Source organism: Xiphophorus couchianus, chromosome 16, assembly GCF_001444195.1.
Source record: "Xiphophorus couchianus chromosome 16, X_couchianus-1.0, whole genome shotgun sequence".
Classification (NCBI taxonomy): domain Eukaryota; kingdom Metazoa; phylum Chordata; class Actinopteri; order Cyprinodontiformes; family Poeciliidae; genus Xiphophorus; species Xiphophorus couchianus.
Genome location: NC_040243.1, coordinates 796760 through 811966, shown reverse-complemented (window position 1 = coordinate 811966; position 15207 = coordinate 796760). Strand labels below are relative to the sequence as shown.

Genomic DNA, 15207 nt, shown 5'->3' with positions numbered 1-15207 from the left:
ACCCGAATTATTCACTTCTAATTACTGGAGTTTTCTTCTCCCAGTTCAACCAGTGCGACTCACTGGAGGTGACCTGGAAACTCGATCTGCTGTGTTGAAGATTCTCATAATTTCTCTTCATCTTCTCTCCGGTTAAAATAGAAAATAAAACTTTCAGCATAAATTTACGTTTGAGTTCAGTTCAACATGGCGGTGCTGCGGCGCCATCTGGTGGAGAAAAGGCGACAAGCTTTGAGGAAAAATAAACTTTATTCTACAAGTTTGATTATGTGATCATTAAATTACATATTAAACATAAAATATAACAAACTGTACATATTCAACGATTCATAAATTAAACAAGTTGAGAAGATTTTAGATCTATTAGACTTATAAAGAAATGCTACATCATTTCTCCAGGCTGAATAAATAATCAGCCAGATGTGTTTAATATTTTACAGCTGGTTATTTTAAAAATGTTTTATTGTTTGTATTGTGGTAGTTTCTGTGTTCAGACTGTTTTTCCCTGGACTCTACATGTAGCTTCATTCTCTGTAATCACTGTTCAGTTCTTTCATTGGTTTTTAAACTGCATCATTTTCTATCTATTTTTGTTACTTTTCTGTTTTTTGTGGAAATATTGAACATCCATGTTTTGCATCTCGGTGATTTTTCTGTTTTAAAGTGAACATTCAGCATCTTTTCTGTGTTTTTGTCCTTTAGCTTCTTTTCCAGCTTCAGTTTCGTTTCGTCTCTTTTAGCTTCCAGCTGTTGGTCTTTCTGCTTCATTTTTAAGCTTCTTTGTGAACTTTAGTTCACTTCCTTCACATGGAGGGAATGAAGTCAGTTTAATGTGATGCTGCTAACGCTAAAGCTGCTAATGCTAAAGCTGCTGATGCTAACGCCTTCTTCCAGGAACCGTCTGCAGTTTGCAGAAGTGACTTGGACTCGTCATTTCCCGGTTCCTCTTTGTCTCTCCAGTTCAGCTTGTTTCTGTGAAACGTTCATGAAGCTTTGTTCAGGACGCTTCACTCCGATGACGAAGCATTCCTGATCACCTTCCTCTTCCTCATCGACACCAAATCGTAAAACGGGTCCTTGGTGATGCTCGCCCTGGAGAAAACAGATTTTATCAACATGATTATCAACATTTTCTATCTTCGCATCATCACTGATCTGCACGCTTCTTCTGTTGCTCCACTTTATTATTTAAGGTCATGAAACTCATTTTAAGATAAAATCACCTGAGGAAATACAAAAAGTAATTATTTGACCTGTTAAAGAGAAAAAGCTGAAGATGATTACCTAATAAGTTTTATAAATATCAAATGTTTGTGATAATTATCTAAAAGTCAAATCTTGCAGGTTTGTTTAAATTCGGCCATTTTGGAAACAAACTGGACTTTTAATCTGAACTAAAGTTTTGATCTAATTTTCTCCAAACTTCCTACAAAACTCGACGTTTCCTGTTTTTACTGAACTCAATTTTCTTTTTTTAAATACCCACATTAATTTTTTATCCAATAATAGTAAAACAATTATAACTTGTTACATTTAACTCAAATTAAAGTGAAATTCTGAAAGAGAAAAAAGTCCTGACTTTTTTGTTGCAATTTATTTTATTGCAACTTTAATCTTGTAATATTATGACAAAATTATTCTGACTTTATTCTGATTATTTAGATTTTTTCCTCATATTTAAAACAAATCAGCATGAATCTAATACTCCATCGTTTGAGTGAATTCATAATCAGAGAAACTGTTTTATTTAATCACATATTTTCTGTCTGATATATTAGAGTCTGAAAATATATAATAATAATGAGCCATTATTATTAATAATAATTAATTGATCAGTTTCAGTCAGAGGAGGATTGTAGGACTCTGTGTGTGTGTGTGACCTGTGATCTGTCTGTGTGTGTGTGTGTGTGTGTGTGTGTGTGTGAGAGACCTGTGGCTCACCTGATGGCGCTGATCCAGTCGTCTCTCTCCTCCTCACTGGCGGCGTTCAGCCGGTAGAACTGGTGTTTCCCCTCCACCACTCGGCCTTTGTTCTCCGTCTTACAGGCTTTGACCTTCTGACCTTTGGGGCTGTACAGCTCCAGACAGAACTGGTGGAAACACAGGAGCCGTAATCAGAGGTAAATAATGTTTAAACGATATTTTCTGGTTCAGTTTGCAGATGATGTTGGAAGTTTGTTTCTCTACCGGTTTGCTGGAATCCTGCAGCTTTCTGACACAGAGATTCTCCAGAGGGATGATCCCGATCGGGTCTTTATCCTGCAGGGCAAACCGAACGTCACACACACACACACACACACTGCTGCTGCACTCTGACCAGCAGGAAGCAGAAACTCACCGTTGTGTACTGGAAGTAGTAGAGGCAGCTCTCGGTCAGGATGAACCAGCGGCGTTTCCACGTCTTGACGCGGCCGCCTGGAGCGACAACAAACACGTTCAGAAACGCGCCGCAGCGGCACAGAGAGGCGCTTTGCCGTTGCTGCTGCATCAGACTCACCCATCTTCAGCAGCCAGCCCTCGCGGTCCGGGTTGAAGAAGGTCAGAGTAAGGTCGTTGCCATCGTCCTCGGGGATCTTGAAGGGTTCGCTGCGGATGCTGGCGTAAAGTTTCTGGAAGAAAAAACAGAGGCTAAGTCAAAAAAGAGTTTTATTGTTTTATAAAATTCACTAAATTCAGTACAACCAAAAAACACCTCAACGTTTTGTCAAAAATGTCCAAAATTAGTTTCCTTTTAGCAAATTTATTTTCATAATTCTAACTTGCACAGTCATAGTTGGTCATTTATTTATAGGGCACATTTTCAGCAACAAGGGAATTCAAGGTGCTTATTTCATGAAGCTGAAGGGAATGGGTCAGTCAAGGTAAAACTGAGACTGTTTGCAGACGACACAGTAGAGAAGGAGGATGTTTGTTTGGGCTAAACGTTCCTGCAGCGCCCCCTGAAGGCAGGAGGGACCAGCAGGAAGGCTTTGCTCTGAGCTCTGACGCTGGAAGTGAACGGACCGTGAGCAGGTCGACGGGAAGGTCGGCGCCGTTGTTGATTCCTCGGTTCATGCAGACGAAGCGCTGCAGGTTGGGCTTGTCTTTCACGTTGGGGTTGTGCAGACTGGTGTTGAGCATGATGATGGCAAACGACAGGATGTAGCAGGTGTCTGTAAGAGAAACCGCAGCGCTGCTTTGTTATCGCTGCACAGCCGCTATGGTCTATTCAAAGTAAAGGCTGTGTGCAGAAGGCAGTGAGGAATCAATGAGCTCAGAGGTTTCAGGCTCTGTGTTTCTATTGGACGGAGAAGCAGCAGAGCGTTTCTATTGGACGTTGAGTCGTACCTGTGGACTGGAACACTCCGGGGTTACAGTCGCAGTAACGCGCCGCGAACGCCTCCATCATCCGGTCGATCTTCTGGGCTTCACCTGGGAGCCGGAAGCTCCACAGAAACTGCCTGACAACAGATTTATTCAAACACACATCAAAAGAAGCCAACGCTGGTAAAAAAAATTAGAATTATTTATACTGAGAAAAACAGAATAAAGTTAAATAAAATGAATATTTTATACAAACCTCAGCGCCTGGACCAGATTCAGGTCGGAGAACTCATGCAGAGCCACGAACGCCTTCAGGACTTTCAGGTGCATTTCCTCCCTAAGTGACATTTACAGCAGATCAGATCGACTTCAGGAAACAGAACAGGAACAACAAACTACCAAACCGATTCATTTCATTTATGATTTCAGAAAAACTAAACAAATTAGAGGAATAAAATTCAGACTACAGTATTTCAAACTGAAAGGAACAACTTGTGGGCGGGCCAGGGGGTGTGGCTGAATGCTGCTGCTGTAACTCCACCCATTTTTGGTCCTGCCCCCAAAAGTTTCCTGTCCTCTCATTGGTGCTTTAAAGTTTGTAAAAAATAGAAAATGTAACGATGGAATATTGATGCTATGCTGACGATGCCTTCAGGACAAATTGGAAATCAGAATAATAACAACATAAGAATAAATAATATTAGTAAACATTAAACAGTTTCAGACTGAGCGTTTTTGCCTGATTTGTCCAGAAAAAATTCATACAAAATGTAAGTATTTATTTTTAACAGCAAAGTATAAATAAGATTGTAGATATATTAACCATAATATTATACAAACTGGAGTTTCTGATGGAAAATATCAAAATCAAAAAGATTCAACAGGCAGTTAAATTATGCTTTTCAGATTTTATTATATTGTTTCATTTGAATTTCTGAATATTTTCCTTTTATTTTTTTTCCTTTAAATTTACTTATAAATATCTTGGCTAACTTTATATTAAAATTATAATTAATTTTCTCTACTTTATTATTTTACATATTTGAACTTATTTCAATATGTATCAATTAATTGATTTTTATTCATCATTGTATTTTATTAAAAGACATTTTTTATTATTTTAATTAGGTTTCTTTTCTTTTGGATTGCTGACTCAGCTTTTCCCGTTTAAATTTCTATTTTACTTCCTAAGTCGCGATAATCTCTACAGTCAAATATTTGTTTTTTGCTCAATAAAACCTTTTTTATGTTTTTACTTTGACTGTGCAGCACTTTGGTTTTGAAGGTTTTAATAAATAAAGCTGGATTGGTTCATGCAGCTGTTTGACCTTCGTTTTGACCTCTGGCCTGCCGTACCGTTCTCCCAGGAAGTTGCCGATGGCGGTCTTGTTAAGCCCCTCCTCCTTGTAGAGGAACTCCGCCACCGGCTCGGCTCGCCACTCCAGGATGCCATGTTCCACCAGGTAGCGGACGCCCTGCAGGAAGACAACGTTTCACAGGAAATGACCTCATACCGTCGCATGAGAGTCGCCTCATCTGCTGCTTTGCTCTTATCAACCAGAAGCATCATATCGCACATTTAAAGGTTTCCTTCTATAACGTTTTGAGTCACGGCTGTCAGGCGTGTTGCTTCAGTAGAGAAGCAGAGTGCGAACTGATCACTTCTCCATTTTGGATCATGTCAGTAAAACTCAGAGCGCCGAGCGCGGCTCGGTTTGACTCGCCAGACGCCTCTGCCTCTCTTTGAGGAACAGGATGTGGCTTTTCTGTAGGCAGCTCCTTTACTGCATCACACACCCAGCTGCTGCACTGAAAAAACTCAATCTTACCAAGACGTCTGGTTTAGTTACTAGTGGAAATGTTTCAGTAAAGTAGAAACTAGACAAAAGTAACTCAGAAGTAACTTTTCAGCAGAAATAGAAGCTGGTTTAGATCAATAATTCCTTAATATTGGTGAAAAGATTCTTCAATATTCAGATTATTTTACTTGGAATAAATTTTTTTCTATTTTATAAGTGAAATAACCTGCTGACTTTTTAATCAATAATTATTGACTAAACAATCTTCTAAGTCAGTGTTGTCTTATTTGTTTATCCTATAATTATCATTTTATTTGTAGTGTAACGAGACGTTTGCAGCAGAAACTACACATAAATACTTGGTGAGATTTAGTGTTTTTGCAGTGTAGCTGCAGCTTGATGTAAACCATTAAAACCATTAAAACCAGTTGAATGGAAGCAGAAAACCATCAGGTTTGATTTGAACTGAACCCAGACGAACGGAGCAGAAACATCCCATTAATGTGATTAATGTAAAATCCTCTGGAGTCAGTGACCTCTGACCTCTGGAGATGTTGGGAGCCCCACAGTCACTGGATGTGCAGAAAAATAAAAACTCACCACTTTTGGGTCCATGTTGAATTTCTTTTTCCCTCGTAGAAACTTCCTGTTCCTCACGACACTTTTACTAAAACAAGAAAATAAAAGTCAAGAAATGAATTTTTTTATTATTTGCTTCATGTTAACCTAAAAAACAAGTTAAATTTGCATTTTTATTTTAAATAAAGTTGAATAAAATGAGAAAACATGAACCACAGGCTCTAAGCTAAATAAAGTAAAACAACAGATTCATGCATGTTGTTCATTGAATGTGTTTAAAATATTTATTTTAATCCAGCTTCATTCTGTAGGTTTGAATTAATCTCATTCTTCAGCTGATCTTTCATTTTCTCTGCAGTCTGAGGTTCAGTTTGCAGTAAAGTGTTTGGTTTTGGTGGGCGTCCCACAGCTGAATGCAACACGGCAGTGAACGCAGCGTTTACCGTCAGCCGCTGGACGCAGCAACAAAAGCAAGAGGAAGTAAAGAAACGGGGTCACCAGTCATCTGAAAATAAGTTTTAATTTATTTTTCTTTTCTCTGGTTGTGAAACTGATGCCTCAGACCGACTGACAAACCACAACAGGTCGGAGAGGCTTAGAGAATTAAAACTGAACCTGAAACTATTTTATGATCTAAAATCTTTACAAAGTGTCAGTAAGCGCTCGTTTCTTTAGGAAGAAAAACTGCAACTAGCAAAGGAAGTGAAGAAAAGCTGAAAATAGTTTCTGACTAAAAATAGTTCAAGTTGACACAGTAAGCAGAGTTCAGCTCAAGAAAGGAGCTGGTCAGACCCGGTTGGACCCGGTTGGACCTGGATCCACCTGGGCAGAGCCTCACCTGTGGCGCTTCAGGTCCGGGTTGCTGGATCCGGTCGCTGCATCATTCAGCTCCAGTTTCAGCTTCTGAGGGAAAAATGGAAACGATGTGAAAACCTGCAGCTGCTTCAGATTCTGTCAGAAAAAATAAAATGATTTGTTCCTGGCGAGGCGGTGTGTGTGTGTGTGTGTGTGTGTGTGTGTGTGTGTGTGTGTGTGTGTGGGTGTGTGTGTGTGTGTGAACAGGTGTTTTAATGACAGGTCCGGTACCTGCAGGTCGTCCAGCAGCTCAGGTTGGCCGCTGCGGTCGTTCTGCCTCCTCTCAGCCAGTCGGAGCCTCGGTGGTGCTGTGGGGGGGCAAAAATGATTCAGAGCTGGATGACCTTCACACACACACACACACACACACACAAACACACACCGCTGGTCTGCAGCGACCAGCGGCCCCTCAGCCTCATCCCCAGCAGTCAGACCAGAAACCCGAGTTTCGCCCTCAGCCTGGAGGAACTGAACCATTAATGAGATCCAAAAGTCACAATTATAACAGAAACATTCAAATGAGAGAAGTTTCCATAACTACACCTGAAATCTGTAAAAATCATCATCATCATCGTCAGCTGGAAGCTGACAAACCGTGGAAACACCTGAATTAAAGGCGTTTTTAGCAATGTTGAGGTTAAAAGCTGGATGCTGCGTACCTTTGCCCCAGAGGAAGCTGTCTTTTCTGCTGATGGCCATGTTGGAGTGCAGAGCGACTGGCGGAGGCACAGGAAGCCCAGCGACGAGTCAGAGCGGAAAAAAGGGCCGGCGCTGCTGCTGCTGCTGAGAAACCCACACTCTGATGACGCAAAGAAAAGAAATCATACTGTAGAAATATTTTCATCATCACATCAGAAACTTCATTTTAAACCAGCTGTCAATATTTATTATCAGGAAGTTGAAAAAGATTCACAACAGACCAGAATTAAAAAGGAGAATTTAATATTTTTGGCTCTTGGTTTTGTATTTGGATCGTTTTGGTTGTTTTTCTGTTTGCCACTAATATACTTCCATACCTGGTTCACTCTTTCATCCTTTCCTTCATATCTTTGTTTATTTAAATGTTTGTTTTTTTCATCCAGCTGCTCTGTATTCACTCTGCCTCCTCTCAGAGGTTAAAGGTCAGTCAGATCTTTACCTTTTTGTCAGATACATCCCTGAATAACTGTATATAGTAGAAATGAGTAAAAAAAATCATTTCTATTGAGAATCGCCATTATTATTTACTACAATTCAAAATAAAAATAAAACTAATCTGCTGTCTGTCGGCCTCCATTTTGTAGCTACAGGATGTTCTGATGTTGCCATGGAGACGGTACTGGACATGTACGCGAAAGCACCAAAACAAAACGGAAAGCACAACAATGAAAACAGATTCAACTGGAAAAGATTTGAACTCATTTTAGTTTTTTACTGAGTTAACAGGAAGAAAACCGAGCTGAACACGAGCTTCACCGGGGTCAAAGTTCACCGGAAATACGTAGAGCCAAGCCAATGAGCCGGGTTGTGATTGGTCAGATGTTTGTTGCTATGTTTGATTATGAAATTAACAAAGAATGTAGTTTTATTATTGTTAGTTATTTATCTTTAGTTTTAAAATCTGTGTAAAATACTTTCCTCATCTCCATTCCAGTAGGTGGCGCTAACTCACATCTAACCACCATAAAGAAGATGAAGAAGAATAGAAGTCCGTTCTCCAGCAGCGTCTCTGGTTTCACACATCCTGATCGTTTCGTCTCAATCCTCCATTTTCTAGTCTTGCCAGAAATTCCTGTTTGGATTGTAGCTTAAACTTTGACTGGGCCATTTGAACGCATGAACATGCTTCCATTGTGGGTCTGTATTCAACACAGTGCTGCTATTCCTCACACGACTGCCAACATCCAAGAATTCCCAAATAAAAGCCAAAGTTTCAGCAGCTTTAAAATGTCCTGCTTTGGTTTATGGAAGATTTCCTCCAATCATTATGGTGAAACATTATTCTGATTAATTTTCACAATAAAAGCTGGAGTTTGATCAGTGAGTGTTTGGAGGCATCACATCTTTTCACTGCTAAAGAGAAGCATCACTGCAGCATGATGCTGCCACCACCGTGCTTCACATTCACTCACCAGATTATCAACCAAACATCAATTTTCCTGATTTTACTGCAAAACGTTTTACTGAATAACTAAATCTGAATCATTTGTTTCATAACTGGATGATGTTTAATGTTTCATTGAATTTGCCCATTTTGCACGTCTGATCAAGCCACTGAAGGGCAGAACGTGTTTCTGCTGCTGACGGGCGGACGCCATCTTGTTTTCTGTTTGTTGTCATTTTTCTCTCTGCAGGAAGGAAGACGAGTTACTTTCATTTCCATCCAGTCGAGGCTTCGCTCTTCAAAACAAACAGATTCCAGCTTCTGGTCGCTTCTTAAAGGAACATACCGATATAGCTCCTTTATGATTGTGTGTTTATTCTGTTCTACTTCATATTTAATCCAGATTATGAAATAAAAAGAACTGCTCGTGTGCCAATTCTCTGACTTTTATTTTGGATCAAAGTGAATCTTCTTTTTCCAATCTTTGCGGTTTAATCTCATGAATAATCCAGAGTTTTGCTCAGGATTTGTGTGAATCATGTTATTAGTGACTCTTTAGAAACACAAGTGGTTTTCAGTCACTGCATCTCATTTCCTGTCACGTCGCTCAAACCTCATCTCTAATTTAGGATTCAGAGGAAGCGGAGGTCAGCACGGCGGCGTTGACCTCCGCTCCAACAGATTCGCTCATCAAAATATGAGTAATGACATCACTTCCTGTAAATGATTCTCCTCTATAGATAAAGCCAGTTGGGGAGGAACAGTAATAAAAACCTTAAATAGATTTTGGGTGGTGAGGGAGTGTGAGGTTAAAGGTCAGAGCTACTTTTAACTTCATGATTTTTTTGAAAATATTTTTAAAGCCTGACTTTGATTCCTGTGTGATGTGATTAACCGCCATGCTGAGGCAGCATTAGTGAGTCTGTAAATATCTACAATTGTTTTCTGTAAAATAAATCACACACACATTAATATGGGTCATAAGGCAGCTACCCAGGGCAGCACCAGGAGAGGGCGCTCATAATTTAGAAGATAAAGTTCAATAAGTTTAATTTTCACTTTATTTCTTATTCACTTTTGATTTAGCTTGACTGCAAATCACTGGTTCTCAGAAATATATAAAAAATCAGAACAGTTCCAGTTCACAGCAGTAAATCTGATGAATTTTGGTCCTGGTTTGGTTTTCTGGCAGTTTGCAAAGCGCTACAAACGATTAAACTGATTTTATTGTTTAAAGGAATCAAACTAGATAAAGATGCAATGAGAAAAGAAAGCCATAAATAAATGTTTTAGCTTCACTAAAAGCTGCAGCTGAATTTGTTGGTTTTCGTGTCTCAGACTTTGTCTATTTGCCAGGCTGGTTTGAGCTAAACTAGTAACCATGGTAACAATGAGAAGAAAAGTAGGTCAGAGTTCAAAACAACAAAACTGGAAATCACCCGAAATGTTTCGTAAAGCGGAGGATTCTGGGTATTAATATGAAGCAGTATTTTATTTCTATTTTTGCTATGAAGCTGTAGAGACGCGTCATTTCAAACCGGCTGCCGCCAACATGGCTGCCAGCGTCTCTAATTGTAGAGTTGACCTTCATGGCCGCCATGAGGCTCGTTACCAGCTGCAGCTGCTCGGTTCCGGTACCGGTCCGTCTGTTGTCTTGTGTCCGTAATGAGGGACGCGCTCCTCCCGCGGCGCCACGCCCAGCAGCAGGCTCGTTAAAGCGGGATCGGTTACCGAGTCCGGCGGCTCTGAACGGCTCTGAAGCTCCGAGTTCACACATCAAACCGGAAGTTCAGAAACGGCCAGGAAGATCAGAAAGAACCAGAAAACAGAAAAACTCTCAGAACGAAGAAATGATGTTACTGAAATGTTTTACTTTTTCAATGTCACTTATTATTTACAGCAACAAAACCATCTTTCTGTGCGTCAGTAAAAATGTTCAGCTTTCTCTGCTGCTCTTTTCATTCTGACGTTTTATTGTTATTGAGCAGAAATATTGTTATATTGTCACCACTTTGTTTATTTCACCCTTTAATAAGTAATTGTGACAGAGATGTGTAACTTTAAGTCATATTTCTTAGTAATGGAAACACTACCAATTTTACTAATCTGTTGAACTTACTCTCCTGTTTTTATTGATATGTTTTAATCGTTAGAGGCTGAATTTGTTTTATTGTTTTAAAAGCTTTGAAAATAAAAATAAATCTGGTCATCTCCTTCGTGATGACGGAGCGATCCGCCTCTGGCTGCAGCACAAAGCTTCCTCTGGTGAAAAGTTGACTTTACATCACAAAACTCATTCAAGGCCCCGTGTCGTCGTGTTGCCACGGTAACCTGGCATCCATGTTGCTGTTTCCTTGAGATCAGAGCGCGTTAGGATCACAGATCTATTTACAGCAGAAGGTGGGCAGCGAACTTTAACATGAGTCATAAAGATGATTTCATTAACTGTAAGTTTATTATTTTTAACATGAATGGATTCACAATGAATCTGGAGCTTTTAGCTTAATAAAATAAATTATAAACCCTCCAGGTGGAAAATAATCTGGTTTCATTTCTCCTCTATCAGAAATAAACCTCCTTGTCTTGATTTCTTTCAGCTAAAGCGTTCAGCGAGAACTCAGTGATGGGAAAATGACTTTTACTTTTGTTCATAGTTTTTCCTCAGTCAAGGCTGGCAGGATAAAGCAGTTAATGAAACGTTTCGCAGCGTCTCCATCTGTCATTCAACAGGTTTTACATCGAACAGAAACTCTGAAGGTTTTTCCCTGAAAATCGACTTCCAGTTTCCAGGAACTCTGCGGCAGAAATGTAGAGGTCAAAGTTCATCTCTCAGTCAGTTCTGCTTTAACTCTGGGAGGTTTTATCAAAACCTGAAAGTCTCATCAGACCTGACTGAAGTTGGCTCCACCTCCTTCAAATCTAACAAAAATGGTGTCAAACGTTTGTGCTGCAAAAATTTTCATCTCTGCCAAAAATGTTAAAGATATTAATAAATGTGTCCAGAGGTCATGAAAGGTCAACCAGCCGCCTTCTTCAAATTAAACTACATTTGTGTTAATCAACTCAGCTACGTTTGAGCAGCAAAAAATGTGTTTGTGCTGCTTTTTCTTTAAAGATGGTGACCTCTGATGACCTCCAGAAACTTCTTTCATATCTTTACAATGAAAATTTTTGCTACACAAACGTTTGACGATGATTTTGTCAGATTTGAAGAAGGTGGAGGAAAAAACACAATCACAAAATACATCAAACAATTTAAGAAATATCAAAACTAGACTAAAAACAAAGATATATAGAAAACAAACAATGATAAACTATAAATATAAATGTATCTGTAATTCATTCTCCGTTTTAGATTTTTAAATCTCTTTTTAAATGATCAGCCATCAGTGTGGATGCAGAAGGAAAAAGTTCTGATCTGCTGTTGGCTCCAGGAATAAAATATGTAAAAGTGATAAAACATGTCCTCCTAGTATTGAATCATATCTGCTGATGGAAGGAAACGGAAACGTGATGAAAACAGGAACTGATGCATAAAATTAACATTTGTTCTGAAATACATGCAGCTTTAATTTGGGCCACCTGCAGTTTATCCAGATGTTTCTCTAAGTATTTGACCAAACAACACAAAAATATTAAAGTTGATTATCCAAATTTATAATAGAGTAAAACTGGAGGAAATCTGGATCTAAATGCCTTCAGATGTTCAGAGTTTCCTTCAGAAGAATTTCCTGCTTTGATCCGTCACCAAAACTCACATCGAAGTTTGTAATGAAACTATGCAAGATGCTGCAGCTCTCACAGTTTCTGTGATTAACAGCATTAATCTCAGTTAAATAATAAATTATATATTAATTACTTTTTGCAAAAAACACAATATTTTAGGAAGGTGATTACCGTATATTAAAATGTTTTAATTTACTGTCGAAATGAACAGAAATAAATGCCTGAAAACATCAGTCTGGGTGGAATTGATCTAATTAATGTCTTTCATTTCATTAACTGATCAAGTTTCCAATAATATTCCAACTTATTGAATCGGTGTGTTTTTATTTAGCTGATTTTCTGCCATCCAGCAGAGCAGACATGTTTGCTGCCTGGTTTGTTCATTTAGGAATAATTGGAGCTCTGCGCCGCATGCTAACATTAATAAATGTGTTTTTGCTCAAGCAGACCCAGAAGGCAGCGGCCATGTTGACCTCAGAGTCACGGGGTCACCGTCTCCGTTCTGCTCCTGCTGCGCTGACGTGATTAGCCATGCAGGGGGGAATTAGCTTCCTGTGACCTTAGCGAGGTCGGCGCTCTGCTCCGCATGTTTTATCTCAATCAAAGTGACACTAAGTGTTTCGCTCAGATTCTAACTGCCTCTGTCTGCAGAGCGGCTTCGTGATGTCACAGTTCCTAAAACAGGAAGTAGAAACATGATCAGCCTCTCAAACAGGAAGTTGAAACATCATCCAGCCTCCAGGGAGCCTGAAGAGTCCAGTGTACGATCTCTATAAAATCTAAAACGATACCAGATCATCACTTCTTCAAACTAACTTTCTTCCTGTTAGAGGGGAGTGCTTCTTTCCCCCGTCGCCCCCTGCTGGTCAGGAAGAGTGATGCTGTGGGTCAACGACTCAACGCTCTGCTGGATTTCCGTACAGAAAAATGTTTTAAACTAATTAGGATTATAAACTAAGATTAGTACACTAATTGATCACTATTATTAACTGAAACGTGTAGAATTGTGTTGAAATGATTTCTGTTTTTTGAAGTGCGTTCTGAATTGGTGCTAAACAAACTGAACTGAATTGTGCTGTTTTGTTTTGCTGCTTCATTTTGACGATAATCTTCTGCTAATTTCTCCTCCGTCGTGTTTCATGGTTTCTGGATCATTTCCAGCTGCTGCTCGCCGCAGCTGTTACTCAGGTCCTTAATCAGCCTCACCTGTTCATTGTTCGCTGATCAGCTCCTTATCAGCAACTTATAAAAACCCAACTCTCCCCAATCAGCTTCTCTCTGTGTAACTTGTTCTTCTCCTGTTTGTTTGTCAAAGTCCAATAAATCTTTATGTTTCTGTTGTGTGATGGGATGGAAACATGTTGGCAAATTCATCCAGAAATCAGTTAAAACTGCTTATTGTAAAATCTTAGTGCCAAAAATACTGAAGAAGTTAAATGAAAACAGTGAAACATGAACTCAAAGTTGTTTCGTCAAATATCTGTTGCTTCGTCTTGTTCAGATGTTTGCAGGAGTTTGTTGAAAATTTAAAATTCATTTCAAGTTTTCCATCTTTCACTGGAAGCTAATTTTCCAAAAGAAGAAACGGCTGATGCTTTTTAAACAATACGCTCCATCATTTTCTGCTAATTCATTTTAAGAAGCAGCAGTTTTGTTCCAGAATAATTTAAATTAATCTGAAATGGTTTGAATCTGGATCCTAATCTCTTAAAGAACTGTTCAAATAGTTCATTTATTGTTGCTTCTGTTTTAGTTTCTTCAGTTTCTCAGGAAAATCTGAAGTAAAAGAAAAACTTTATGAGGAATAGATTATTTTGCCAAAGTTATGAAGCTGTATGAAGATAAATTACATAAAAAACATGCAATAAAAAGCTTTTACAGGCAGAAGATTTATTTAACAAGTTGTAACTCACATTCAAATATTGATCGACCATTTGAAGATTAAAACTGTTCACAGAATAAAACCAGTAAAAGTAAAAAAGTATTTGGTAAAAAGTTTACTGATCAAATGATCATTTAATATTTAAAGATTACATCAAAGAAACTTCAGATAATTATTTCTGACTGCCTGAGTTTAATAAAGCACAGTTGATAAAATCAAATGTTTTATATGTAGGGACAAAATAAATCCAACATTTTTTACAGTTTTCCTTTTTTACACAAAACAAACAGAAAATTTTACTAAACAAAATGAATCCAAATGATAAAAGCTGGGAGAACAAACTGAAGTTTGTTTTTTACAGTTTGCACCATTTGAAGTAGAAATGAATCCAGAGTGGGCCGAGAGCAGCAGCTCCTGCTGTTAGCAGATGTTAGCAGAGGCTAGCAGATGTTAGCGGATGCTAGCTGATGTTAGCGGAGGCTAACTGATGCCACCGGATGCTAGCAGATGTTAGCGGATGCTAGCTGATGTTAGCTGATGCCAGCAGATGCTAGCTGATGCCAGCGGATGCTAGCTGATGTTAGCGGATGCCAGCGGATGCTAGCTGATGTTAGCGGATATCTCCATTTTCTTCCTGGTTTGGACGCATCAGGGTAACTTCAGACTCATGAGATTAAATTTTAGCTGAGATTTTTCTAAATTTAACAAACCAGGAAACTAAAAACTAGGGAAGAAACTAAGAATCTTTCCACAGCTGAACAGAGATGAGATCCGTTGTAATCCTCACCGCAGCTCTTCCAGCTCTTCTCTTCATATTTTCTCTAATCGGTTTAAACTCTAAATGTTTTTGTTTTTTCTCAACTTTGTTCCTTGAAGCCATTAAACAGCTGAAGGTTGCCATGGAGACTCGTTAAGACGAAGTTTTATGTGACCCTCCTGTCATCCTTCACCTCTGACTCGTCCACTGCTTCCACAGCCAG

General features: G+C 39.0%; 1 protein-coding gene across 1 annotated transcript; it reads right to left on the bottom strand.

The window, feature by feature from the left end:
• Positions 1 to 230: 230 nt before the first annotated feature.
• LOC114159681 (cytohesin-2-like) lies at positions 231 to 10517 on the bottom strand. Its single transcript, XM_028041751.1, has 14 exons — positions 10232 to 10517; positions 7196 to 7335; positions 6768 to 6844; positions 6520 to 6584; positions 5703 to 5769; positions 4660 to 4778; positions 3560 to 3640; positions 3328 to 3440; positions 3004 to 3152; positions 2498 to 2609; positions 2339 to 2415; positions 2188 to 2259; positions 1942 to 2090; positions 231 to 1092 (listed from the first exon to the last, which is right to left on the bottom strand). The coding sequence occupies exons 2-14, from the start codon at positions 7233 to 7235 to the stop codon at positions 1008 to 1010; spliced, it is 1206 nt and encodes a 401-aa protein (XP_027897552.1). The 5' UTR covers positions 7236 to 7335; positions 10232 to 10517; the 3' UTR covers positions 231 to 1007.
• Between the last annotated feature and the right edge of the window lie 4690 nt (positions 10518 to 15207).

Bases quoted from the DNA above. Each gene is read 5' to 3' on its own strand.
- LOC114159681 (XM_028041751.1), bottom strand. From the start codon at position 7,235: ATGGCCATCAGCAGAAAAGACAGCTTCCTCTGGGGCAAAG. The intron at 3,153-3,327 runs GTACGACTCAAC...TTTCTCTTACAG, and splicing joins CGGAGTGTTCCAGTCCACAG to ACACCTGCTACATCCTGTCG. The intron at 2,091-2,187 runs GTAGAGAAACAA...TGTTTCCACCAG, and splicing joins TGCAGGATTCCAGCAAACCG to TTCTGTCTGGAGCTGTACAG.